At 55.5% G+C, this 25656-nt stretch overlaps 1 protein-coding gene and 1 long non-coding RNA gene across 4 annotated transcripts in view; one reads left to right on the top strand and one right to left on the bottom strand.

Annotated features, from left to right (window-relative positions):
- Window positions 1-25656, top strand: part of ZCCHC24 (zinc finger CCHC-type containing 24) — a 60428-nt gene that overhangs the window by 26691 nt on the left and 8081 nt on the right. Inside the window, exons 3-4 of one of the 3 annotated variants that reach the window (XM_060126866.1) lie at window positions 21428-21592; window positions 21766-24004. In XM_060126866.1, the coding sequence (XP_059982849.1) occupies window positions 21428-21592; window positions 21766-21807 (207 nt within the window). In that variant the 3' untranslated portion in view covers window positions 21808-24004. Of the gene's footprint in view, window positions 1-21427; window positions 21593-21734; window positions 24005-25656 lie in introns of those variants that run through there. The other 2 variants (XM_060126865.1, XM_060126864.1) reach the window with 2 other exon arrangements.
- On the bottom strand, window positions 5783-9774 carry LOC132507057 (uncharacterized). Its single transcript, XR_009536034.1, has 3 exons — window positions 9616-9774; window positions 6594-6722; window positions 5783-6031 (listed from the first exon to the last, which is right to left on the bottom strand). It is a non-coding gene; the product is annotated as an uncharacterized LOC132507057 (long non-coding RNA).

Genomic DNA, 25656 nt, shown 5'->3' with positions numbered 1-25656 from the left:
GACATTCTGATTCAGTAGATCCTGGGTTGGCGTGGCCATGGGCATGCTTTCAGCTCTCCAGCTGATTCTGATGCACCTTTGCCCACGTCTGAAGTGGAGCTCAGGCAGGTGTGGGGGAGGGCCCCTGCAGGTGAGTAAAACCGTCCTGGTCCTTCTGAGGTCCTGGGGATTCAAGATTAGAAGGTTCCATGAGATGGAAATGAACATTCCAGGAGTTCCTGCTTCCAACGCTGTACGAAGTTCAATCCCAGATTTCTTAGATCCTGTGATTACCAAATTTTATTATTCTGGGAAACGAGGCTTCCCACGTGGGGTGATACTGACACATGGTTGTTCTGAGTTTGTCAAGAGTCTGAGGTTCCTGTAATCATTCCATATCTCAATGGTGGGATTCTGAACTCTCCCACGTTTTCTGTTTCAACGTGCTGTTATTATTCTTCTTTGAAATGAAGATTCTCCATGTCTATGATTCTAACACATTATTCTTCTGAATTTTAGAGATTAAGAATCGAAGCTATTACGGTACTAACATTTTTTAAAATTCTAAATTCAGCAACTCTGTGATCCGTCATTCCATCCGGGCTGTTGGCCGCCAAGACCCAGAGCCTGGCCTTTGTCTCCCCCAGACAAGGTGGTGATTGTGTAAGCTTGGATGCGTGCCCCCTCCCCTGCTTGGCCTGGATGGCCTCTCTGGGGGGAAGAGCAGGGGTGGGGAGAGCAGAGACCCCACAGAGCTCTCTCTGCTCTAGCTCTTGCTCTGTCACTGTCAGTAGAGGAGTGGAAGGTGGAGCAAGGATGAGGGGCGTGTTTGATCGCACCGCAGGAAGGGCTATGGGTTAGGTATGTTGCAGCATCTCTTGTTGGCTCAGTGCATTGGCCCTATCTCACAGCAGAGCGGTCAGTTCCCAGAAGGTCAGCTGTGACTCAGACATTAGAGGTTATTGCATCCAAAGCATCTCCTCTAAACCCACACACGCCCTGACTCCAGATGGGAAAACTGAGGCCCAGAAATAGGAGGTCACTTGCCTGGTAGAGCTGGTGCCCAAACCCAGGCCTCCTCACTAAGCGTCCAGCTACTGCATGTGTCTTCCATCCCGTCCTTCTAAGGCCTTGCTTTTTGCACAGAATCATCAACCTGCTATAGCAGCCAGTCAACTTTTGGGTCCCCCTGAAGGGACAGGGACCAGTCTTGCGACTCAGGATCCCACATTCACAGCCTGTAGCCTGGTGGATTTCACCAGGCCCAAGAGCGGCTCTCCCTGCCCCACGTGACCTCCCCTGGCTGTTTCCTGCCGGCCAGACCACACCGTCTTCTGTTCCATTTGCCCCAGGACTGGTGCCACACGCGCCAGCACACGGCAGGCTCAGAGACCAGGAAGAAGGGGGGAGCCAGGAACAGGCAGGTGTAGGTTGGGGCCGCCACCTACTCACCGTGTGACCTTGAGAAAGTCCCTTCTCCTCTCTGGGCCCGTGCGTTGCAACTCCCAGTTACTGTAAGGATTACAGGAGACCCTGTATGGGAAAACCTGATGTGCTAGGAAGGGGCAGAGGCCAGCCTCACCCACGGCCAGTTCCTCATGCTCAGCAATGAGCCAGGCTCTGAACAGCAACTTGTGTTTGTTGAGGGAGACTGAGTGGGTTTATCTATATTCGCTGAGAGGATGAAATTTGGGATTCCAGAGACTTTCCTGGATTTTCAGAAAGTTGGCAAGATAGAGGGGTAAGAGTATAAAGGCCTCGGGCATGTGAAATTTCAGACAAGCGTCCATATAATGCCGAGGAAGGCGACGAGGTCTGCCTTTACTGAGTTCCAGCTGTGGCCAGGCACTTTGCATTCATGAGCTCATGAGCTCTTCTCAACTCCCCACCCGATGGATACTGATTCCCACTTGAGCGATGGGAAACTGAGGTTCAGGGAGGTTTAGAAACCTCCTTAAGCTCTTGCCGCCAGTAATGGCAGAGCCAGGATTCGAACCCAGGTCTCAGAGCTGCACAGCCAGAGCTCTTTCACTTGGCACTTGGCTGGCTGAGAGGATGTGGGGTCATGGGATAGACAGTGGCCAGGGACTAGAAAGACATTTTCCAGGAGAGATGAGTGGTTGCATTTTTCTCTTCCTTCAGCATGATTCTCCCAGTTTTCCATGAAGTTATTTTGATGGATTTGAGAAATCCAGAGCTGCCTGTGGTTGCCCAGCCCTGGACCTCCCCGACCTCTCCCTGGCCCACTGCAGCTTGTGGAGTTGGGTGCAGAGCGAGGGGCTGTGTGCAGCCACACACGTGGCGCACATACCCGGAGCTCCAAGTGTGCGCCCTGCACACACCCCCCCCCCAGTATGCAGTGCGCATGCCCGCACAGAGGCTCTGCCGCTGCTGGGCCCCAGGGAGCTACCAGGTTGATGGGAAGCTCAATGAACACGCCTCCCTTGGGTCCCAGACAGGCTTAAGGAGCCTCTGCTACCCTCTTGACCACCTGCTTCCCTGTCAGTTGACTGAAAATGGAGCTGGCGCCTCATCTTAAGGTGTGTGCCCGGGAGAAACACCTGTGCGTGTCATTCCTTTGGGCGCTACGTGAGCACCTGCAGTCTGCAGACACGTGCCCGCCCAGGCTCAGTTCAGGGCCCAAGCTCACTGCCCTTTTGTGGGCAGAATAAGAAGGCTTTGCTCCATGGCCTTCACATGCCAGTCTCCCACACCGTTCCTTCCACTCCCGCGATTCTGACCTTATGGGCTGCTGGGAGTGAGGCAGGGGTGGGAGAGATGGGCCAGGACCCATAGGAGCACATGTGGGTGGGCTTCAGGGACTGGAGACGCTGGGCTTCCGGGGGGCTTGCCTTGGGTCCCTGAACTGAGTACTGCCCTGGTGCCAACCCTGGGGAGGAGATGTGCCCGCCTGGGGACGTGGCTGGTATCAGGTGGCATGGTGCTCCTCTGGGGTTGAGAGACCCTCACAGGGAGCATGGCTGGGTCCCAGGGCTGAGAAGGTGCTAGGAGAGCTTCTGGAAGTGCCCTCCACTCCCTCCTGTCTGCATCGGCCTCAGGCTTTCCCCTAGCACTGGACTTGGATTGGGGACATCTGAGCTCTGTCCTGCCCCTCATGGGCTGTGTGATGCTGGAGGTCCCCTTGCCTGCCCCGGAGACCCTGCTAATCACCTGCTGTGCACACTGAGAGGCTGGACCACGGAGAACCCAGGGCACCTTTCCCTCCAACTCCAGCTTCTTCCCCTTCCTCCTGAGTTTTATCCCTCTTTAAGACTCAGCACTTTTTCCATTGACTCTTCCTTCTGGGCTCTGAAGAGTCGTTCCAGGGCCTAGGAGGCAACTCGAGACTGTGGGCAAGCCTTGAACCTTGGCATTTCTAGCTTGCTCCTTCCTGTAATGAGAACCTTTTGCTCACCTGCAGGGGAGTGTGTGTGTGTGTGTGTGTGTGTGTGTGTGTGTGTAATTGCAGCACCACACCAGGGTATCTGGCTCCCCCTCCACAGCAGACCTGTGGTGGCCCCTCCCCCGGGGGGCCGCTTGTACAGGCTCAGGTGACAGGTTTATGGGCAACTCCTGACTTCTGAGGGCAGGGCCCTGGGAAGGAGCTGGGCAGGTAGTTATGACGAGGCTGTCCCATCCATCGCTGCTGCCTGCTGCCCAGTCCTCCTTCCGTCCATCACCTCCCCCTGCCCTGCCCTCCCCCAGTTAGAGCCAGGGCTGTCACCAGCAGAGGGGGGGACCCTGGCCCAGCCCTCACAGCCAGGCAGGAGGGCTGAGGCTTGACCCCTGGCTCGCCCTCCCCCAGGGCCACCCCAAGTCCTGTGGATGGTACCTCCTGTCTGTCTTTGGAGTCCCTGCACCTTTCTCCTCTCTGCCACCCCTCCCCAGACCATACCATCGCCTCTCACTAGCCATGTGGCTGCAGCCCCCAAGTGTCCTCATGTTCCATGTGCCCCTCCTCCCATTCAATCCATTCTCTAAACGCAGCCAGAGACCTCTTGAAACGCCAGGCTGACCTTGCCACCGCTGATTTTAAATCTTTCCCTGACTTCCCTTGACTCCCACGCTAAAATCCAGCTCGGCAGCGTGGTCCCAGGGCCGGTGTGGGCTGGCCTCCGCGGGCCTCTAACCCTTAAGCCCTCCACGCTTCCTGCCATCCCAGCCCTTTGTGCAAGCTGCCCGGTCCACGTGGATCCCTGTCTGCTTTATCTTCACCTGGCTCTTCCTGTACTTCCCGGGGCCTCCTCCCCAGCCACCCTGGCCACATGCCCCCGACACACAGGGCTCTGCTCTCCCAGAGCACATCTCTCGGTGTGTACATGGATGTTCAAGTGTGTTACTTTTATCTGTTCATTTAGCATGTCTTTGTGGAGCACCTACGGTGTGCCAGGCACTGCCCCAGGCACCGGGGACAGTCCATAGTGAACAGGAAAGACAAGGGAAGAACACAGCTCACGCGGTGTGGGACGACCTACGGTAAAGACGCAGATGCAGATGGGTGCGCTGTGGTGTTAGGTTGTGTTCAGAAGGCTTGTTTGGGACAGTCTCCCTGAGGCAGCAGCAACTTGAATAGAGATAGATGAAGCAGGGAACGAACAATGCGGAGAGATCTGGGGGAAGGGCACTCCTGGCCGAGGGGACAGTAAGAGCAAAGGCCCTGAGATGAGGCGAGGATGTGCTTGGCCTGTCTGAGCAACAGCAGGGGCGCCAGAGTGGCTCCCCTGATGGCTCCGGCTCAGAGGCAGCGCTGGTTGGGAGGAGAAGGGATGAGGCAGAGGGGTGAGCACATCCCCAGCTCCGCTCTCCCTTCTCCCGCCTCCTCCCCCAGCTGGGCAGCCCTCCCCTGGGGGACATAGATGGGTGCTTGTCTCGAGGGTCCCCCTCCCCTCTCACTGCCCCTCGGAACACTCGGCGGCAGGGACAGGAAGTGTCGGCCCTTGCCTCCCAGCTGCCCGGGTGGGACGCCACTGAGCCGGCCAGCCTGCCCGAGGAGGGACAGAGGCCCTATTGAGCCCGCTCTCCGGACCGGCAGGGACAATAGCCACACTGAGGACCAGGAACATCGGCGGCATGCTTGTTCAGGAAGTCACCAGCCTGCTGCCTGCCCCCCTCCCCATGCCTCCCCAGCCCTCCTGACTTTCTCCTCTAGCTACTTATTTCAGGATGATGGTCATGTCCAAAATGATCACTTTGTCCTTTACCTCCTCCCCAGAGGCTCCCTGCTCTGCGCCAGACCCACGCTGGGCCTGAGGATGAGAGCGGAATCCTACATGGTCTCTGTCCCTGGGGAGGGGCCTGGGAGAAGGCAACAGGCTCACAGACTGAGTGGGGTACCTCAGTGCTTCCTACAGAGATGCACAAAGTACAGGGGGCAAACTGCGACCCAGGGGGATGTCTGCCAGGAAGGCTGGCTGGAAGAGGAGTGTTTCTGAAACCATGTGGCACCGGCGGGGCTAGACTAGCATCTGTTACAGGCCCAGAGGTGGAAGGAAGCAGTGATTTCTGCCTTAGGGCAAGCCAAGGCTCATGCCACGCCAAACTCAACCACTGTCTGCTTCTTCAGCCTGTGTGCTGTCTGCTCGTGGAACATTCGCACAGGAAGGATCTTAGGGGATCGCCTAGGCCTGGAATGCCAACACAAGTCCTGTGTGTCCGTCACCCCCAGCCCACGGCCATGTCAAGGCAGATAGCACCAAAATTACATTATTCTTGCCTATCGAGCTAGGATGCTGCTACAGCATCTTTCTTAACAAAGCACTCCGATAGCAAGTAATTGGACACGCAAGATGAAGTATTTGCCTTTCCCGTCATGTTCTCATTGACAGATGGGGAAACTGAGACCCAGGCCGCGAAGGGGCTTGTCCCACGTCACAGAGCACATTGGTGGCGGCATGCTGGGGCTGGGGTAGGGGTGGGGTGTGTTAAGAAACACCCACCTTAGAATGTAAATTGGTGCAGCCACTGTGGAAGACAGTATGGGGTTTTCTCAAAAAAACTAAAACAAGAGTTATTATTGATATATGACCCAGCAGTTTCTCTCCTGGGTATATACCTGAAAAAAAGCAAAAACACTAATTCGAAAAGATACATGCACCCCAATGTTCATAGCAGCACTATTTACAATTGCCAAGGTATGGAAGCAACCTAAGTGCCCATCCACAGATGAGTGGATAAAGAAGATATGGTTTTATACACACACACACACACACACATATACGTACAATGGAATACTACTCAGCCATTTCATAAGAATGAAATTTTGCCATTTGCAGCGACATGGATGGACTTGGAGGACATTATGCTAAGTGAAATAAGTCAGACAGAGAAAGACAAATACAGTATGATATCACTTATGTGTGGAATCTAAAAAATACAACACGCTGGTAAATATAACAGGAAAGAAGCAGACTTGCAGATAGAACAAACGGGTGGTTATCAGTGTGGGGGGAGGGCCAAAATAGGGTTGTGGGGTGGAAGGTACAAACTACCGGGTGTAAGATAGGCTCAAGGATGTAATGTACCACTTGGGAAATATAGCCAATATTTTGTAATAGTTGTAAATGGAAAGTAACCTTTAAAATTTGTATAAAAATTAAAAATAAAGACACACCCACCTTACAGTTTAAGTTGTGAAACGTTGGAGGCTGGGACAGACCCCACAGTAGTGTTTTCCTCTCTGAAGACGGGATCCCTGTCAGTCGTCTCTGTCGTAGCATCCCATTCCTTCATAGCTTTCATCATGGCTATAATTATTTGAATGAGATACTTGGCGTTTTTCCTTTCCCACCTGACTGTAAGCTCGTGGGGTCCGGCATTACATCTGTCTTGTTAACCGCTCTGCTCTGGTGCCCCATAGATAGTGGGTGCTCAGTGCATATGTGCTGAGGGCGTGAGTGGAAGAGCTGGTGGCAGGCGGGGTAAAGGCACCCAGTAACTGTCCCCGTCTCTTCCCCACTCCACGGCTGGCTGCTTGGCCCCCACTGGCCTGCAGAGGACAAGCGGGCCCCTGGGGGCAACGTGGGCCAAGGCGCCGAGCTGGTCAGATCCGTGCCGGTACATGGTAAGCAGCCAGCCCAGGCGGGGTGGTACCTGAGCTTCCTGGGGGGAAACCGAGGCCCGGGGAGCCACCGTAATACAGGAGTCTTGCCCACTGAGCGGGAGCTGGGCTGGCCGGTGCCTCCTGACTCCTTGCCTGGGCACCCAACCTGGCCACCGGCCCCCAGGTCTGTAGTTCCGGGGCTGGCTTTTCCTGACAGCTGGGCCCCTTGGGATCTATGTGTGCCGGGGCCAAAGCAAACAGCGGTGGGGGATGTGTGTGCGGCAGAGGGCTGCAGGGCCCCAGTTCCTTTGCTTTCCTGAACAGTCGGGGGCCAGACCCCCCGAGCAGCCAGGCCCCCTGCTCCCTCCATTGTTCCTTGTGATGCTTTCCAGATGCTGAGGAGTCACAGGCTTGGGGCTGGGCCAGGAGAGCCAGGCCAGCCCTCCCCCAGCACCCCACCACCACCTCCACCACCAGTTCCACTTTTAAAGGGATGGCTCTCCTCCTCACCTTGGGCCGTTGTCCTGCTAAGCCTAGCAGCCTCACTGTCCTGCGTCCAGACCAGTTGCTGGGGTGAGGAGCCCTGGGCTCCATTCCCAGCTCCGACCCTATCTTCCTGTGTGGCTTGGGCTAGTTACTTGCCTTCTCTGTGCCTCTGTTTCCTGGGCTGTAGAATGGGCATGAGGGAAGGGGGCAGTGTGGGAAAGACAGTAGGTGACTGACACTCCTGCTTTAACAGACTGTTATCAGCATCTCCTAAGGCAGTTGTTCCCAAAGTGGGTCCCTGGGCCAGCAGCCTCAGCGTCACTCAGGAACTTGTAGAAATGCAGATTCTTATGCCCACCCCAGACCTGCTGATTCCAGAGCTCTAGGGATGGGGCCAGCAGCCCGTGTGATAACGATCCCCGCAGATGGTTCTGATGCACGCTCAAGTGTGAGTAATAACCTGTGCTCCAGAATTAAGAGCTCGGGCATCTGGAGTCAGAAAGATGGAATGTGGACTTCGCAGCTCTGTGGCTTTGGAAGTGAGCCTTGGTTTCCTGGTAAGGAAAATGGATGGATATTGCTATACTGTGTGTGGTGGGGTTACTGGGCTGATTAAATGAGACAGATAGCACATAGCTTGGTCAGCCCAGCTCCCACACCAGAGCTCTTCTGGGACAAACGCTCCATGAGGGCAGGTCCCGTGCCTGCCTGGCTCACACCACCGTCAGCACTTTAAAGGAGCTGCCTCAGAACCCTGACAAAGGGGCACGTGTGCACTGCTTCCCCTCACAGGAGTATAGTGGGCACAGAGTGCACGGGATGAGCCGCAGAGGGGGCCGAGAACAGAGTGGTCCCTGCAAGCAGGAGCAGTCAAGGAAGGCTTCCAGGGGGAAGTGCAGCTTCCACGGGATTTTGTTGGGAGATGAGGTATGCCAGTTAGTGGGACTGGCGTGCAGAGGTGGTGTGAGAACGAGTACCACCAGCCGGCCCCCCCCCGTAATGGGCACATTCCCCTCCCCTCCCTCCTCGGCACATGAGCAGTTTTATTGTTACGGGGGGCTGCCCACAGACAAGGGCGAGGACACCCCGGAAGGTCGGAGCTGGGGACCATAGCAGAGGTGCTGTGGTGCTGTGGGAGTGAGCCGGACCTGGGTTTGCATCCCAGCTCTGCTGCTTCCCGGCTGTGTGACCTCAGGCAAATCTCCCAACCTCTCTGTGCCTTGGATTCCTCATCTGTAGGGGTTGTAGGGAGGGTGGAATGGCTGGTGAAGGTAGCACTGCACGTGGCAGGAGCTGTAAGGGTTTTGCAGCCGTGCCCAGGGAGGGTATTGGACCATTTGGGGCTGTACAGCGCAGCTCCGTCCTCCTGACTGCTACAGAGCCTGCTGTGCTGAGCACCCCTGCTCTTGGAGACGGTGGGGGAGAGATGGTTTTGCACACTTTTCCTGCCCCTGGGTGAAAAAACAAGGTCGACTGCAGCCTGGGCTGTGTGGGTGGGAAGTGCCTGGCTTCCTCGCCGTGACCCCCTAGAAAAGTCGCAGAAGGGCGGCTCTTCCTTTGCCAGGCCCCAACCCTGAAGGGGAGAGCACGGGTAGATTTGTGCCATGGTCTGCTGCCCTGCAGTGACCGTGAGAGGTACACGTATGCCTGTACACACACAAACACACGTGCATTTACAGCCATGTGCACCCTCCTCCCCAAGGCCCGTTCTCTGAGTTTCAGGACCGGCCAACACCGTGGAACCATGGTAAAAGCGGGCAGACGCCTGGGCTGGCCTCCAGGAGCCTCTTAACCCCTGCTCTGCCCAATTACACTTGCCACAGACGACCTTGAACCCAGTCCACAGCCTTCTGACCCTCACTCGGCAGCGAGGGAACTGGATGACAGCCAGGTAGACTGGGATCAAAGGCCTGCCGCTGACTTGCTTTGTGACCTTGGACAGGTGACTTAACCTCTCTGGGCCTCTGTTGCCTCATCTGGAAACAGGGTCACGATGAAGCCACCTACAAGTCAGGCGCATGGCCGGCGCGGCGCTCAGTGGACACTCCCCACGGGCGGTTCCCGCCTGTGGCTGTCGCCATCTCCTAAGTGTCTCAAACTCCAACACTCACCTGGTGAAAGTTCTCAGAGGTGGACAGCATGCTTCCCTTCCTACCCGCTGTGAGCCGAGGAGGAGATGGAGGCCCAGGGAGAGGAGCAATGGATGTGAGGACAGAGCCGAGGCTGGAAGCTGGGCCTGCAGCTTCTCACCAGGCAGCCGTGGGAGCCTCAGCCCCAGCTCCTGCCAGAGTGGCCCCAAACTGCCGACTTCAGCGTTTCATCAGCCAGGACAGATCAGATTTCTGTTCTGGCGCTTGGCCACCCTCCACACCCTTCCCCCATCGCTATTTTTGAGCTGAGTTCCCCTGTCCTCTCCTCCCAGGGCTGTGACCCTCACACCCAAAGCATCACTGTAGGCTTACCCACCGCCTTCCTGCCCCCAGCTCTGCCCCCAGGACTGGTGCAGAGCCTCCCTCTAGCCAGATGGAGCTGGGCTGGTTACAGCCACGTCCAGCCGGGTCATGTCTGGCCAGGCCTCACCAGGGATGGCCTCAGACACAGAGCCAGGGACCAGACAGTCTGTGGAAATGGCGCTGGTGGCCTGAGGCGGCCCTCCAGGGTGCTCAGCGCAGCCCAGCAGGAGCGTCCTCGGAGTGAGCCAGCCCCAGCATTGCCACCTCCTGCTTGCGTGACCCCGACGCCGGCCCACACACCTCACCCATCACCGGCACTGCCCATACCACTGTCCCCTCCAGCTGTCGATGTGCTCTGAGCCCCACCCAGGGTGCCCCGAGGAGATGTGGAGGGCCCTGCGTGGCCCTAGCACACTCAGAGACTACTGGGAAACAAGACCGAGGAAACAGCAGTTTCCAAAAGTTCTTTACATTCAGGATGAAATCTCTGGCATGCTGGAGGCCGGGTCAGGGCGGGACATGACCCACAGCCGAGCGAGTGGTGCCGACCACAAAGTCCCCTGGGAGTGTGGGGAGCCAGCGCCTTCTCTGGGGGAGGCAGTGGGAGGGCTGTCAGCTAGCGCTCGAGCCTGGGACTCAGAGTGGCGTGAGCACCCCGAGGAGGGCAGTTAACCCTGTCTGGGATGGGGGAGGCCGGAGGGGGTGGCCTTGGAGCTTGGCCCTGGATACATGAGCGTTCACCGGGTGGAGAAATGTTCGGGGCGGAGGTAACAGCAAAAGCCAAGGCATGGGGGCAGAGCGGGGCGTGTCCTTCGCAGGAAATGGTTTTGTTGTCTTTGTTGGAGCACGAGTTTTGTAGGAGGGAGCAGCAACGATGAAGGTGAGGTCAGCTGGGGAAGGGTCCGAAAGCCTTGAGTGTTTTACCTAAGTCTGGGGAGCCTGGCCATTAAAGTACCTGGGGGTGACTCAGCCTGGCTGGACCCGGGCTGTGGCCACGGCTGGGGAGGAAGCACAGTCGGAAGAAAGGGTTTGCTGGGTGAACAGGCCACCCAAACAGGGATGAGCAGGGACCCGGGAACCCGCTCAGGAGAACAAATGGTTTTCAGGGCTGCATCCAGCTCTCGGCCAACCGCACGGTGGTTGCAGGTCTTCCGTCCACCACATCCACTCCCTGTGGCGGTGGCAGGACGAGCAATAGCTGTCTCCCTCCTCAGTCACAGGAGGGGAGGAAAACCCAGGCCTTTTGCAATCGCTCTGATTCGGATGTTTTCCACCCCTTTGGACGGCCCCCCCCCCTTCCCTTCCCGCCCCTGAGCTCTGATCCGTGCGGTTTGCTAATGGAGGAAAGCCAGAAGCAGGAAGCAGATAGCTTAGGGAGTGGCTGTTCATGTGATTACAAAGTCTCTGCTTTCCAAAAAGTTTTGCCTCAGAGCAATTCCAATTGCCTGGCCTTGGGGTGGGATTCGGAGAGAGGGGTTCCTGTGGTGGTGGTGGGGCTCCTAGGGGCACAGTGCCCAGAGGCCTGTGGGGTGCCAGGGGCCTCCACACCGCTCTGGGTCCTGGAGGGGCTTCTTGGCCTCTGTCGGGGCGTCCCTCCTGTATCTGTTTTCTCCGTCCCTTTTGGTTCGTTTCCCGCTTCCTCTCTCCCCTCGTCTGTCACTCCTCCCCCCCGCCTGCCCTCCCGTCTTCTCAGTCTCCTGGCTCCCTACCCCGGACTCCTGACTGCTCTGCCCCTGCCTCCCAGCCTCCCCCTGTCTTCTCCTCTCCATCTCAGCCCTTTCCCTGTCTCCACACTTCCACTCCATGCCCCCTCCCCAGGGTTTTCCTGAGACCTTTTCCTGGCACTGTGAAAGCGTCATTGTTCCCCTGAACTTGGACAAACCCTAGTGTTGTGGAATCAGGATGGCATTTTTGCGGTGGCTTTGGGCTGGGAATGGGCCGGGGCCGGGGCGGGGGTGGGGGTGGGGGGCAATGAGGAGGCTGGGCCTTCTGGGCTCATGCTGGGCTGCGGCAGGAACCCAGAAAAGGGGAGGGGGCCTGGGGGAGGGGGCCAGGACGCCTGTGCTCAGACAAGGGGGCCCTTGAGACTCCGGAGGAAACCCAGGGGGACCTCTTGCCGCGTCCTTCCTCCCTCCCAGCAGCCTGCAGGCCACGGGGTCCAGCCCACCTGTCCCTCTGATCGCCTGCTTCCTCTGGGGCCTCCGCCGAGCCCGCAGCTGCCGGGACCAGGCTGCAGAGGCTGAAGCAGCCCTCCTGCCCACCTCCCCGGGCCATGTGTGTGGACACGTGAGTGTGGAGGTCTTTGGAGGGCGGCTAAAGCAGTGTCACAGGGCGCAGGGGAAAGAGAAGCATGGGTCCGGGCACTGAACAGGCTTAAGCCCGGATCCTGGCTCCAATGCGGGCCCCACCGCTTACTGATTCTGTGACTTTGGGCAAGTGCTACCCCTGTCCCCAGCCTCAGTTTCCTCATCTGTCAGTAGGGTTCAGAGTGCTGATTTCATAGGGCTGTTGCATGGATTAGAGATCACTTCACGTGTCCTGCATTGGCCCCATGCCTGTCACCTAGGAGGACTGGGTGAAGGGCAGCCTCTGCCTGAGGACGTGGGGCCAAGAGTGTTTCTGCAGGTGTGAGTCTGACTTGGGCCGGAGCCTGAAAATGTGTGTCCGAGGGTGTCTGTGACAGGTGTGGACCACGCTTGGTGAAAGGGTCACACAGGGCTGATCCCTTTGGAAGGCCCCAGACTGTGAGAGCATTCCTCATCTGTCTTGCTTATTTCCATATTCCTGGAATGTTCCACAGAGCCTGGGGCAGAGCGGGTGCTCAATAAATGTTAGTTGAATGAATGAATAATTGCAGTGGTAGCCAAGGGTCGGAGCTCAGAGGTGGAGTCGTGGTCCTAGGAGCAGGCTTGTTCTCTCATTTTCCCACAACCATTTCAGGAGCGGTTGTGCATGAGGTGGGGGGGTGTTGCTGTGGTGTCAGCGGACCGGGTTCAAGTCTTGGCTCCACGGCTGTGGGGCCCTGCACAGTTTGCTTGGCCTCTCTGGGCCTCTGTTTGCTCTCGCATAGAATGGAAGAGCTTTGGAGTGACAGGTTGGCAAGTGACTGGCCCACAGTAGGTGCTCATGAAATGTTAGCGCCCCAGCTCCTACACTCGGCAGATGAAGTTCCAGGTTGGGCCTGGGAGAGCCAGGGCTGAGCCCCGGCCTCTGACCGCAGCCCCTGTTTACTCCCCATGGGTCCAGGCTTGAGGGGAGACACAGCACGGAGGGCAAGGGGGGTACCTGTGGGCCTGAGGAAGGGGGGCTCAAGAGAGGAGACTCTGGGAGAGGGGCATTGCCTCCTCCGGGGAGAGCCCCCAGCCCTTAGAAAGGGTCCCCAGAACCCTCTTGGGCCTTCCAGGAAGGGCCAGCAGGGACGCACAAAGAGTCCTGGGCCCTTCATTCTCTGTGTCTTCATCTATGGAAAGGGCATCTCAAACCCAGGGCTCTTTCCCTCTCGACTCTAGGCCAGGATAACCTCGGCCGCCTGGCCACAGGAGAGCATGCAGACAGGGGGCACAGGGATCCAGCAAGGAGCCCGTCTGTTCCTTGTTTCCTCCCTTGCTTCCCTTGGCTCGGCCAGTGCCTCTCAGCTGGGCGCACTGTGGGGTCAGCCTAGCGTTCCCTGGCAGAGTGGGAGCATGAGGGCGGCTGCCAGGCTGTCCTATGGGCCTCAGGGAGGAAAGTGAGCCTGCCCAGTGGTCAGTGCCACGCTCATTCGAGAGATGGGGAAACTGAGGCCCAGAGAGGGGAAGGGATGCCCCCTGGGCCACCCAGCATGCCAGGGTCTGTGACAGTAGCAACACTTTCCTGTTTCTCACCATCCTGGCTGGATGGGTTCCTCATCTTAATATCGTCTTCGCACACTGCGGGGCAATTGAGAGGATGGGCTTGAGTCAGCGGCCTGGGTTCAAGTCCAGACTCTACCGCCTGCTGATAGTATAGCCTTGGGTGAGTTACTTAACCTCTTCATGCCTCGGTGTTCTCATCTGAAACCTGAGACTAAGCATACTTGACTCATAAGGTGATGGTACAAAGGGGGTCTGGCTCTGACAAGACACCCAATGAGTATGGCTAGTACTGTGTCCCAGAGCTTGGCCGGGCGCAGGCAGGCAGAGGTGGTGTGGCCGGGGCTGGGGCTGAGGCCTGCAGCTGGGGCCCATAGCCAAAACCGTGATCCAGAGAGCAGAGGCCATGTGTCCTGGGGCAGAAGCCAGTGTGGAGCCATGATGCACAAGGCGTGGCCTCAGGTCCTCAGCACCCCACCTCACTGCCCCCTCCTGGGCCAGCGTCCCTGGGATGCTCTCCTTCAAGCTACCAAAGATGACAATGTCATCTCCCTGCAAAAAAGACTCAGTCTAGGGACTGCCCTGGTGGTGCAGTGGTTAAGAATCTACCTGCCAATGCAGGGGACACAGGTTCAGTCCCTGGACCAGGAAGATCCCAATCCCACCTGCCGTGGAGCAACTAAGTCTGTACGCCACAGCTACTGAGCCTGCGCTCTAGAGCCCACGTGCCACAACTACTGAGCCCACATGCCACAACTACTGAAGCCCACACACCTAGAGCCCAAGCTCCGCAACAAGAGAAGCCACTGCAATGAGAAGCCCGCGCACCACAATGAAGAGTAGCCCCCGCTCGCTGCAACTAGAGAAAGCCCGCGCGCAGCAACGAAGACCCAACGCAACCAAATAAATAAATAAATAAAAAATTTAAAAAAAGACAGTCTTAAAGGGGCCAAGAGGAAAACAAACTTCACTCTGAAGCCTGACTCACTACTGGTGGGACTTCAGGAAGCAGGGGCAGGGAAATTGATGGGCACAGTGACCAGCCAGACTCTTATGTCATGTGATAGGTGTGGATACTTCCAGCTGTCCTCAAAATTGAGGGAGCAAATGGGATCCAGGGGGTGGGAAGTCCACTCCATGGCCGGGGGGGTGGGGAGGGCAGCTCTACGGACATGAATGTGGTCCAACAGAACCAGCAGCCAGAGGTTGGCCATTGCCTGGCACCCAGGCCCCAGGGGACAAGTATGGACAGAGCTGCCATCTCTGTCTGGTTCCCACCACCTTGGAAAAGCACAGGGCTCCCCCTTGTGGGCAGGAGGGGCCTGCAGGCCAGGGAGTCGGCTGATGGACCATCATAATTTTCTCCATCAAAGTCATACCTACTCGTTCAAGACAATTCATTAATTAGAGCAGAGCATCCTGTTTCCTGGAGGCAACCTCTGAACACTTCTGACTGATCTCCTGCCGGCCCTTTCCTTGCACATTTTTCCTTTTTACAGTTTTACTCTGAGAGCAGTCTATATTCAATCGCTTATCCTGCTTTCTTTTTAAAATGTTTTCCCAAACGCTTTTTTAAAAACCTCATAAATATTTCAATGGCTTTGTTGTCATTTGTCCAATGGGTGTAACGTCATTTAGGGAACCAAGGCGTTAGTTTTTTTCCACCCTGTCGCTGTCATAAACAGTGCTGTGATGGATATCCTTGAACATCCCTGTGGTCTGCACCTCTGATCTTTTATTTCCTTAGGATGGTCGCCCAGATATAGATTTGCTGGGAGGGAAGGAATGGAACTTTTAAAGTTTGAAACCTTTACCAAGTTGCACTATAGAAATGCAGTAGGAAATGTACTTGTTCAAGCCCACCCCCAGCAGTGTCTGAGTGTTCCCTCTCCACACCTGCCTGGTTGGCCTTCACCAGCAACAAGAGTTGGGAGGATTACAGAGCTGAAGTGCCCTCAGAGTTACCTGGTCCAATTGTCTGACCAGGGCAAAAGTCCCTTTGGCAATGTCCCTGATAGTTGTTCACCCAGTCTCTGCTTGCATACCCCTAGTGAAAGGGAGCTCACTACCTAGCGTCCAGCCACAAGAAATCTCATGAGCCTTTGGGAAGAAAGCACTGCGCCATCCTGAAAAAGTGCCCAGGTGGTGTCAGCATCCTCTACATCTCTCCCCAAGCTGCTAGCTTGCCCGGATGTCTCCTTCCACTCCCTGCCCAGCTTTGCCCTGGTTACTCCCTGGCACAAGTCCTCCTTCCCACCACCATGCCAGCCACCATCTCTCACTTCCCAGGCTCCCCTCCATGGTGATTCTAGCCTGATCTGGAGGTCAGAGGACCTGATCCCTCGTCTCAGCTCAGTCCCTGATTTGCTATGTGTCCTTGAGCAAGTTCCCTGGCCTCTTTGGTCCCCAGAGGGCCTGTCTGTACTAAGAGGGCTGGTTTCTGAGCCCCACTGAGCTTTGCCTGAGCTCCTGGCAGATGTGATTTCCCAGAGGGGTGTGTGGCAGGGACCCGGGTCAGGAGAGCCTGGTCAGGCCTGGCCTGCTTCCCAGTCGGGATGGGCAGTGGTCCCTGCAGGGCCATTGGTAGTCACTGTCTGCTTCATGCTGACGTTTATGAGAAGAGGCCATGCCTTTCTGGGAGGAGAGGCAGGGGGAAAGTGTGGGGGGGCAGAGAAGCCTTCTTTCTGTCAAAAATTCCTACTCCCTTTGGCCCTGCTCTTGTCTGTAAGCGTAAGAATGATGGGACTGAGCCCTTCCGGGAAGCTGCTGCTCGCTGCCCAGAGCTGCCTGCTGGCCTGCCCTCCCTCCATCCACTGCCTCTCTGCCCCTGCCCCACAGGCATCTCTCCCCTCTGACCCGTAGGAGGGCAAAGCCACTGGGCTAGGCTGAGCTGGAGGCCCTGGGGCCTGGGGGGATTTCTTCTCCTGAGCACAGGCCTCAGCTTCATGGTGGGGACACACTTGGGGGTGACAGACAGAAAGGGCGTAGCCTTGTGGAAAAGCCTGCTGGGCCTGGCCTCCTGCCCCTCACATACTGGAAACTCTTTGGCAAGTGCTTCCCCTTCCCCGTGCCTCAGTTTCACCATCTGTTAAGTGGGTGATGGTACTCCCTGCCCCACAGGGTTATGGGGAGAGTTGAATGGGAGCCTGACAGGCCGTGGAGCTGTAGCACAAAGCCTAGCTCACAGGTGGTCCTTCATAAAAGTCTGTTCTCTTCACTCTTCCCTTTGTCCTCTGCCAGCAGCATCCCCAGAGCTTCCACAGCCTTCCTCTACCTTTATGGCTCCCCCTGAGGATTCCAGAAGGTGAAGACACCTAATGCTGTTCTTATTTTACTTGCCACCCCCCACCCCCCGGCAACACAGGGGTGGTGAGCCCACCCTCTACTCAGGCTTCCCTCCCATCTTTGGGACTTTCCTCTTACGGTTTTATGCCCATTGGTCTCAGCCCCAGCCTCTGTATCACCTGGAACACATCTGCTCCCTCTCCCTGCACAAGCCCCAGAAGCGAACGCTACTGAAATCACTGATGGTTACTGAGCACTTGCAGTGTCCACCCACCGAGCTAAGACCTTCATCTGCGTGAATGCATCAAATCCCTCCAACAGCGCTGGGAAAGCTGGCCCGTTACCATCATCCTGGGTTCCTGTGGAAACCAAGTCACAAAGAGGTTGCATAGCTTGCTGAAGGTCCCCCACATAGTCACAGGCAGAGGTAGCATGCCACCACTGGCATCTGGCCCTGAAGTCTAAGATCTGAGCCACGTATCATGTGGGGGGGTGTCAGAGCTGGGCCCTCCCAGTGCCTGGCCTGACAGCAGTGTGGGAATGGTGCGCTGAAGATGTTTGATACTGCAGGAGCCTGGAGCCCCTGTCCCTGCCCAGAAGCTCCCAGTCCTTGATGGAAGCCTCCAGAATGTCCAGGTTTCTAATTACATGGTGTGGTGATGCGTTCCGACTCACCCCCTTGCTCTTCTCTCACCTCCCTGCTTCTCCCTTTGCTGCACATGCTGTGTCTTTTTATTTGTGTACCTTTCCTTCCTGTTCATTTCTGAAGCAGAAACTTTTGGGGAACTGAATTGTCAGTCTTGCCCCAATCCTCACCCTTCACTCTACTGAGTGTCCCGAGATGCCTTGACCCCTGCCCTTGGACCCGGCTGTGTGAGGCCAGGTGCCAAGTCCCATCAGTCTCTGAACCAAGAAGCCTGCAGAACCAGAGCCCAGAGTGGGTCTGGCTGGTGATGGCCCCCACATTTCCCACTTCAACCAAGAAGTCTCAAATCCTACCATTAGTGAGGCACCGCATGCCTGTCCCTTGTTCCCCTTTAAAATGTAAGTGCCTTTAAGAACAGGGACCAGGAAACTGAGTTCATCTAGTACTTTATTTTGGGATTACTGCAGAACGGAGGCTGTGTAAGTTGTGGGTACCAGGCACCAGGTAGAAAAACGTGCCACCAGAAGTGGTTGGGTCACTGCACACCCCGTATCCTGAGACCAACACAACTCGAAGTGCTTCAGAGTCATAGGTGGCCTGTCTACTGCAAATTGACTGGACCCTGGGCCCTGGCTGCACGCCGAGTGCTCCCCTTGGCATAACTAGCCTCTCTCATGGACCTGACCAGTGCCGAGAGCCAGCCCTGCCTTGGAGCTCGGTCTTCTCCCCAGGATATCATGGCTTCCAGGAAGGCCAATAACGATCCAAAAGACATTAGGCAGTGGGCCCAGAAGACCAGCACGGCGTCGTTGTCACTAAGTTTAGATTTACACATTCAGAACGTACGTCCATTTCTGGGGTTTTGTCTGTAATTCTGGTAGGCTGTCACCAAGTGGTGGTAATGGCGGCTGGGCAAGAAAGACATGATTACTGAAGGAAGAAATTATTATTTTATATACTGCTATTGTTCTATATTATTAAATAATAATAATTAATACTCCTGTTCGATTTGCCAGGCATTGTTCTAAGTGTTTTACCTCACTTAATCCTCAGAACAGTCTTTCGTGGTAGTTCCTATCATTAGTCTTGTGAAGTGACTCGCCCAGGATCACAGAGCTAGGATTTGAATCCAGAGTCTGGTGTTCTTAACCTTTATACACTACTTCAGAAACAGGCAAATACCCAGGGAAACATTACTATGGAAACAGACCATCTCGTAGACCAGTACTTCTTAAACTTAATAGCGTACGAATTCTCTGGGGCTCCTGTGAAAATGCAGATTCTGATTCAGTGGATCGAAGATGGGGCCTGAGATTCTGCATTTCTAATGAGCTCCCAGGCAATGCTCAGGATGCCAGGCTAGGAATGACTGATAGTCACAGTGTAGTGCCTGCATTTAAGCCGGCCTCAAACTCAAATCCTGTGAGTGCTAAGCAGGTGACATGATGCAGGGCGCAGTTGGTCGGAACAGAGGTGACACGGAGAACGCATTGCAGTCGGTCTGATGGGGTGGCCACTCCTTAACCTCAGCTGATCACCAGCAAGGATTCTGGACCAATGTGGTCATATTTCTATGTGAAATCTCGCACTTTCAAATAATGGGGCAACAAATTCAACTTTCTAAAACACTAGGCAGCTTGTACATGAATGTTCATAGCAGCATGATTCATAATAGCCAAAAATTAGAAACAACCCAGTGTCTTTCCTCTGATGAATGAGTAAATAAAATACGGCACGACCATATAATGGGATATTATTTGGCACCAAAAAGGAATGACATACTGATACATGCTGCAATGTGGATGAACATTAAAAACACTACAGTGAGTGAAAGAAGCCGGACACAAAAGGGCAATTATTGTATGAGATGTCAAGAGTAGGGAAATCTATAGAAAGAGAAAGTAAATTAGTGGTTGCCTGGGGCTGGGTATGGTGAGGAAGTGGGGGGTTGGATGGTGAGTGATTGTTAATGAATACAGAATTTCTTTGGGGGAGTAATGAAAAATGTTCTAAAATTAGACTGTAGTGATGGTTGTATAACTCTGTGAATATACTAAAACCCACTGAACTGTACACCTTAAATAGGTGAAATGTCGGGTACGTGAACCATATCTCAATAAACCTGCTTTAAAAAAAAATACCATATAGGAGAGAGCCAGTTTCTTTAATATATAAAGTGCAGTTACAGATCAACAAGAAAAATACCAAACCCCAGCAGAAAAAAAAAAAAATCACGAAGTATATGAACTAACAGTTCACAAAGGAAACACAAGTGGTTCTTAAATGCAAAAAATTCTCTCTTGGGCTTCCCTGGTGGCGCAGTGGTTGAGAATCTGCCTGCCAGTGCAGGGGACACGGGTTCGAGCCCTGGTCTGGGAAGATCCCACATGCCACGGAGCACCTGGGCCTGTGAGCCACAATTAGTGAGCCTGCGTGTCTGGAGCCTGTGCTCCGCAACAACAGAGGCCGCAATAGTGAGGGGCCCGCGCACCTCGATGAAGAGTGGCCCCCGCTTGCCACAACTAGAGAAAGCCCATGCACAGAAACGAAGACCCAACACAGCCATAAATAAATAAATTTTTTTTTTAATGGCAGAAGACAACATATTTAAAAAAAAAAAATTCTCACTTGCTCATAATACATGTCGTACAAGTCAAAGCTACTCTGAGAAGATTTTCTACCTCTTAGGTTGTCAAAAATGAAAACTCTGTTAGGGAGGAGACGGGACATTAAGTTGGTACACCTGCAGCTGGAAGCGTGGAGGCGGGCAGTGGCAATTGTCATCTTTAAAAATGATAATTGTACATACCCATCAACCCAGCAATTTCACTTCTAGGAATTTATTCAACAAATGTACTGTCACCTGTGCAAAATTATATATGTACATACACACATATATGCAAAGATATTCATAGTAGCATTGCTTGTAATAGAAGAGTGGAAACAATCTAGACATTTGCAGTAGTGATGGGAAAGCACTACGAACCTTGCATAGATTTGAATAGTGTGCAACCCTCAAACACAATACAGCAGCTCTGTTTATACTGATCTGGTGGAAAATATTATATATATGTCTGAGATATATGATTAAGTGAAAAGGGAAGATGTAGAACCAAGTATATAATCTGTCTCCATACGAGTGAGGGAAAAGAAAGATTGCACGTACGTATGTATATGGTGTATATGTTTGTAAATGGAGAGCCCATCTTTGGGGGGGTCTAAAGGAAATTCAGATAGCCACCAGGTAAGGCAGTAGATGGCTGGGAGCAGGGGCGAGGGGAGACACACTTTCGCTGCTTACAAGGTTGTATTCTGCCTGCGTTGTCTCTTCAGTAGCCATTTAAACCACACCACCCAGGGCCAGAGAGCACCTGTGTGAGGTCATGTGACCACCAGCTGCCCCTTCATGACGGCAGAGTTAAGGGAGTAGTTCCTAGCCACCATCGAGGACTTTGCTCCCTTAAATCTAAAAGAGATGTGCGCCACTCACCACCTCCTCTGTTCTCTGTCCCCACACGAGTCTCCCAGCCTTGGGATTCCCATGTGCGCTCTGAGGGTGACTCTGGTGTTCTCTGGACTGAGGACAAAAGGTATCTGGCACATGGGGACACAGGGCATGAAGGCTGAAGCGGGAAACCATGAGGACCCCTGTGGGGCATCATTTTGGCCTGTTGGATCCTAATCCCTGTGTTTGCTTCCTGTCCTCTAGGCACGCCCCAAAGGCGAGGGTCTGACCCCGTACCAGGGCAAAAAGCGCTGCTTTGGCGAGTACAAGTGTCCCAAGTGCAAGAGAAAATGGATGAGTGGGAACTCCTGGGCCAATATGGGGCAGGAGTGCATCAAGTGCCACATCAACGTGTACCCACACAAGCAGGTGAGCCGGGCGAGGGGCGGGGGAGCGGGAGCAGGTGAGGCCGAAGGACCAGGGGAGGGGGAGCTTTTCCCTTACTGAGCCTCAGACGATGGGGATGGGACCAGCTCTATCCAAGTTAGCCCTCTCTTTCCTTGTCTCATAGGAAGTGGGGGGGAGAGGGCTTGTTTCTCCAGGAAGGGAAGGAAGATAAAAGGGCAACTGTACGAAGACCCTGAGACCACAGACCCCAGTGAATTTTGAAAGTAACGAACTGCAACCGTGACACAAAGAGGGATACGCAGGCGGCGGGATGCTGTAGAAAAGTGCATTTTGTTGGTTCTTCGCCCAGTTGGCGCATGTGTACAAGGTGGATACTGGGTGCCAGATACTGTGCAACGGGGCTGGTGGCCAAGGGCCGGCCTGCCCTGCTGGGAGGGGGTTGAGGCAGCTCGTCCCAGGCAGCACTCACTTACTGCAGGCTGCAGAGAGGAGGCGGCATTTACTCTGGGGCCTGAAGCAGGGGAGGAAGCTAGACCTGTCACCAGAGGGAGGATGGTCATCCTGGGAAGAGGGTACAGCAAGTGCTAATGCCCTGAGACTGTTGGACTGGAGATGCTCAAGGCTGAAAGCTCAGTGAAGGAACAGGAGAGTGGAGTGGGAGATACGGGAGAGCTAAATGGAGCAGTCACCAGAGGAATTCGGGGGGCCCTACAAGGAAGCCCCCAGCAACAGGGCTTTCGGCTTCATTTTGAGATGATTGCTTTGGTTGTGTGTAGAGACTGGCCTAGAGGGGCTGGGAGACTGGGGAGACCAGCAGGAAAGCCATGGCCGTAGTCCCGGGCGAACCGAAGGAGGTCTGAACTAAGGTGGTGTTTCTGGATTTGGGTCCAACACAGAGCATCACGGGGTCGGATGTGAAAGGTGAGGGGGGGCCAGGAATCCAGGAATGAGAACAATCACACTCTGGCTTGAGCTCCTGAGTGGATGGAGGTGGTCGTTACCAAGGTGGGCAGCCTGGGCTGGGGGCAGTTGGGATGGGACAGAGGTGTTCTAGATAAAGGCAAGAGATCTCTAATACATGCTACATTTGAGATGTTCCTGAAAATCCAGGTCGAGACGTCAAGAGGGCAGTTGGGTTTGTTATTCTGAAGCTCGTATGAGAAGTCAAGGTGGTTCACTGGGCATTGGGTACCATTGGCCTAAAGGTATTTAGGGAATGATGAGATTGCCTGCAGAATGTGGGTAAAGTAGCGAAGGGATTCCCCAGACCATGTGTTGTGGAATCGCAGCATTCGGAGGTCAGATGGAGGAGAAGCGTCCAGCGAGGAGGGGGACCGAGGAGCGTGGAGTCCCGGGGGTGGGAGGGTGGCGGCACAGGTGGTGGCTTGCGCTGAGATGTCGGGTGTAATGACCATGGAGAAGGGCCCTGGAGGTTTGGTAATATGGAGGTGGTCCCGAAACTTTGGAGGGCATCACTTTTACCTGGAGGACTTTTTGAGCTGCCACCAAGCTCTGAGAACCACTGAAGCCGATGCCCTTTAGGTCGGACATGAGGCGGAGGGGAGATGTTAATTCACAGCGGATCTGTTGGCCAGGGCAGTGTCCATGGTGGTGGAGGTTCCCTGGGCCAGGCCGCAGAGGAAATACCTTCACTGTCCACTTTTGCAAAGGGCATTGATTGTGGAGAGAAGCAGAGGAATGGGACAGTAGCTAGAGTAGGGACGGTGGCGTTGAGATGGGTGTTCTGAAGATGGGAGAGCCTGGAGCACATTATAGGCAAATGAGAATGACCCAGAAGAAAGCAAAAGGCTGATGATAAGGGGACCAGAGGGAGATGCCTTATCATCAGCCCGGGAGGGAGGGAGGTGGGGGATGATTGGGGAGGGTCGTGGGTTTGCTGGGGCAGAGAAGGGGGACCTCACTTCCAGGGCTTCTGTTTTCTCAGTGAAATGGGACATGAGGTTTTCAGCTAAAAGTCAGAGTGAGGAGGGGTGTGGTGGGCTTGGGGAAGGACAAGGGAGGAAGCGAACCTACTAGAGAAACATAGCTGGACTGGCAAGCAGCATGCCAGCCCAGGGGGAGCTTCGAGATCATAACTGTCACCCAAGCCGTCAGCCCGGTTCTGTGACTTGGCCAGTAGTATTCACTGCACAGGTGTGGGCCAGAGATGGTGTTACAGGGGTTCGGGGGCAGAGGTGTGCCAGGTGAGCGTTTCAGAGGGAAGAGTTCAAAGAGTCAGGTGTGATGTTGGAAGAGTGTGGTCCTGGGCTGTGAGCTGGACGGCTGGGAAGGGAAGCCAGAGGGGCCCTGATGGAGACGCGGGGCCAGGACTGGGGGGAGTGCGGGACCCGAGAGCCGGACAGAGAGCAGGTTTCTGAAGGCCAAGTCCAGGCTCTGGCTGAGGGGATGGTGGGAGACACGGTCACTGCTGGTGAGGTACGGGGAGCGTGGGTGGGGCGAGCCTTCCCTGTGTAAGCTGAGTCACCAAGGCGGATGGCAGGAGCGGGGGCGGGCGGGGGGGGGTGCGGCAGAGGAGGCCACAGGGAAAGGGAGGCAGGAGGATGGGGGAGGATCCGCCGGGGCAGTGACGTCAGGCTGAGCTCCGAGGGGCAGTGGAGGGTCAGCAGACGAAGGGGGCTGGGGTGGGAGTGGCAGAGAGGGGAGGGTGCACTTCTGGTGAGGGAACAGCACGTGCAGAGTGGAGAGGACAGGGCCCAGCCGAGCACTGGAGGAGCTGAGGGGTGAAGCAAAGTGCGGAAGGAGGGGCCGGGCTGCCTTGGGCTGGCTCAGAGGCCATGGCATGGAATTTGGTCTTTATCCTACTAGGAGCATCTGGGAGTTGTCCAAGAGGACTCTTGTGGTTGAAACATTTTGTGATTTTATGACCCTCGTGCAGGCCTCCTTTGCCTCTGTTTGCAGACTCTCCATCCTCCTGCCCCCAAGGGTTTCCGTGGTTCCCATCACCCACACTGTCGCACACAGGCAAATAGATGGGAAGCTGGCCGTGCAGCCCACTGGACAAGGGGCTCCTTAGTGCAGGGGGCCTGGCCCACAACCTAATGGCACCAAGGGAGACACCAAGGCCCTGGAGCGCCGAGACAGGCTCGATGACCCAGTGGCTGGGCACAGGGCACGCGATATGCACAGAGTGTGGTAGGAGCATGTCGGGGCTGGGGCTGAAGGCGGGCAGTGTGAAGGAGCCATGGCACCTGGACCCTGAAGTCTTCCTGGCAATTCCTGAGCTGGTCTGGAGCCCCAGTTCAAAAGCACCTCCCCAAATGTCTGACTGTCAGCACGCTCGCCCTCGGTGAACTCTGCTCCCCCAGGGCCCTTGTGCGTGGCCCGTGCTGTCAGAGGGGCTCCTACTTTCTCTCGTTGGACACACTGTTGACGGCTGCTCGCCAGGTCTGTGCAGGCTCTGAAGGAAGACGAAGGTCAGGGGGCTGCCTGGCTTTCCAGCAGCTTCCTCTGCAACCCAAGGGACAGGATTCCATCAGACAGGGTTAGCAACTGGCGTTCGGAGAACTCCTCTTCTGCGTCGCAGGTGTGGTCACCCTCCGGGTGCCGTTTGCTGAGCCCCTGCACACCCTTCATGTGTGCTCTGCCCTCAGACCGGCTGTCCTGTTCACTGGGAGGGAACGTGCAGTCCTGAGAAGCCACGTGGCCTTTCCAGGGCCCCCAGGTGGAAGTGGTGCCTTGACGTTGAACTTGCACCTGTGTCTGGAGCCCGGCCCTGAGGCCAGGCAGGCCTCCGTTGGTGTCCCAGCTCGCGCCCTCTGAACCCGGCGGGCTGGAGCAAAGCGCTGGGCTGGGCTCCGAGCACAGGAGAGAGGAGGGGTGCTGCAGGTGCGTCTCAGTCACTGGAGACTGGCAGGAATTGGGGAAATTGTGACAGCAGTGTGCGGCGGCCAGGCACTCCTCTGCGTATTTTATACCTTCATCCTCTCAGCCACCCCATGAGGTCAGCTCTATTGTCTCCCCATTTTACAGAGGAGGAAACTAAGGCAAAGGGCATAAGTGACTTACCCAAGGTCAGTAGAGAAGCTGGAACTCATGAAGAGGGATCAAGTTTGGGGCTGGAGGAA

This window comes from Lagenorhynchus albirostris, chromosome 16 (assembly GCF_949774975.1).
Source record: "Lagenorhynchus albirostris chromosome 16, mLagAlb1.1, whole genome shotgun sequence".
NCBI lineage: Eukaryota > Metazoa > Chordata > Mammalia > Artiodactyla > Delphinidae > Lagenorhynchus > Lagenorhynchus albirostris.
This window is presented reverse-complemented; position numbering and strand designations above follow the sequence as displayed.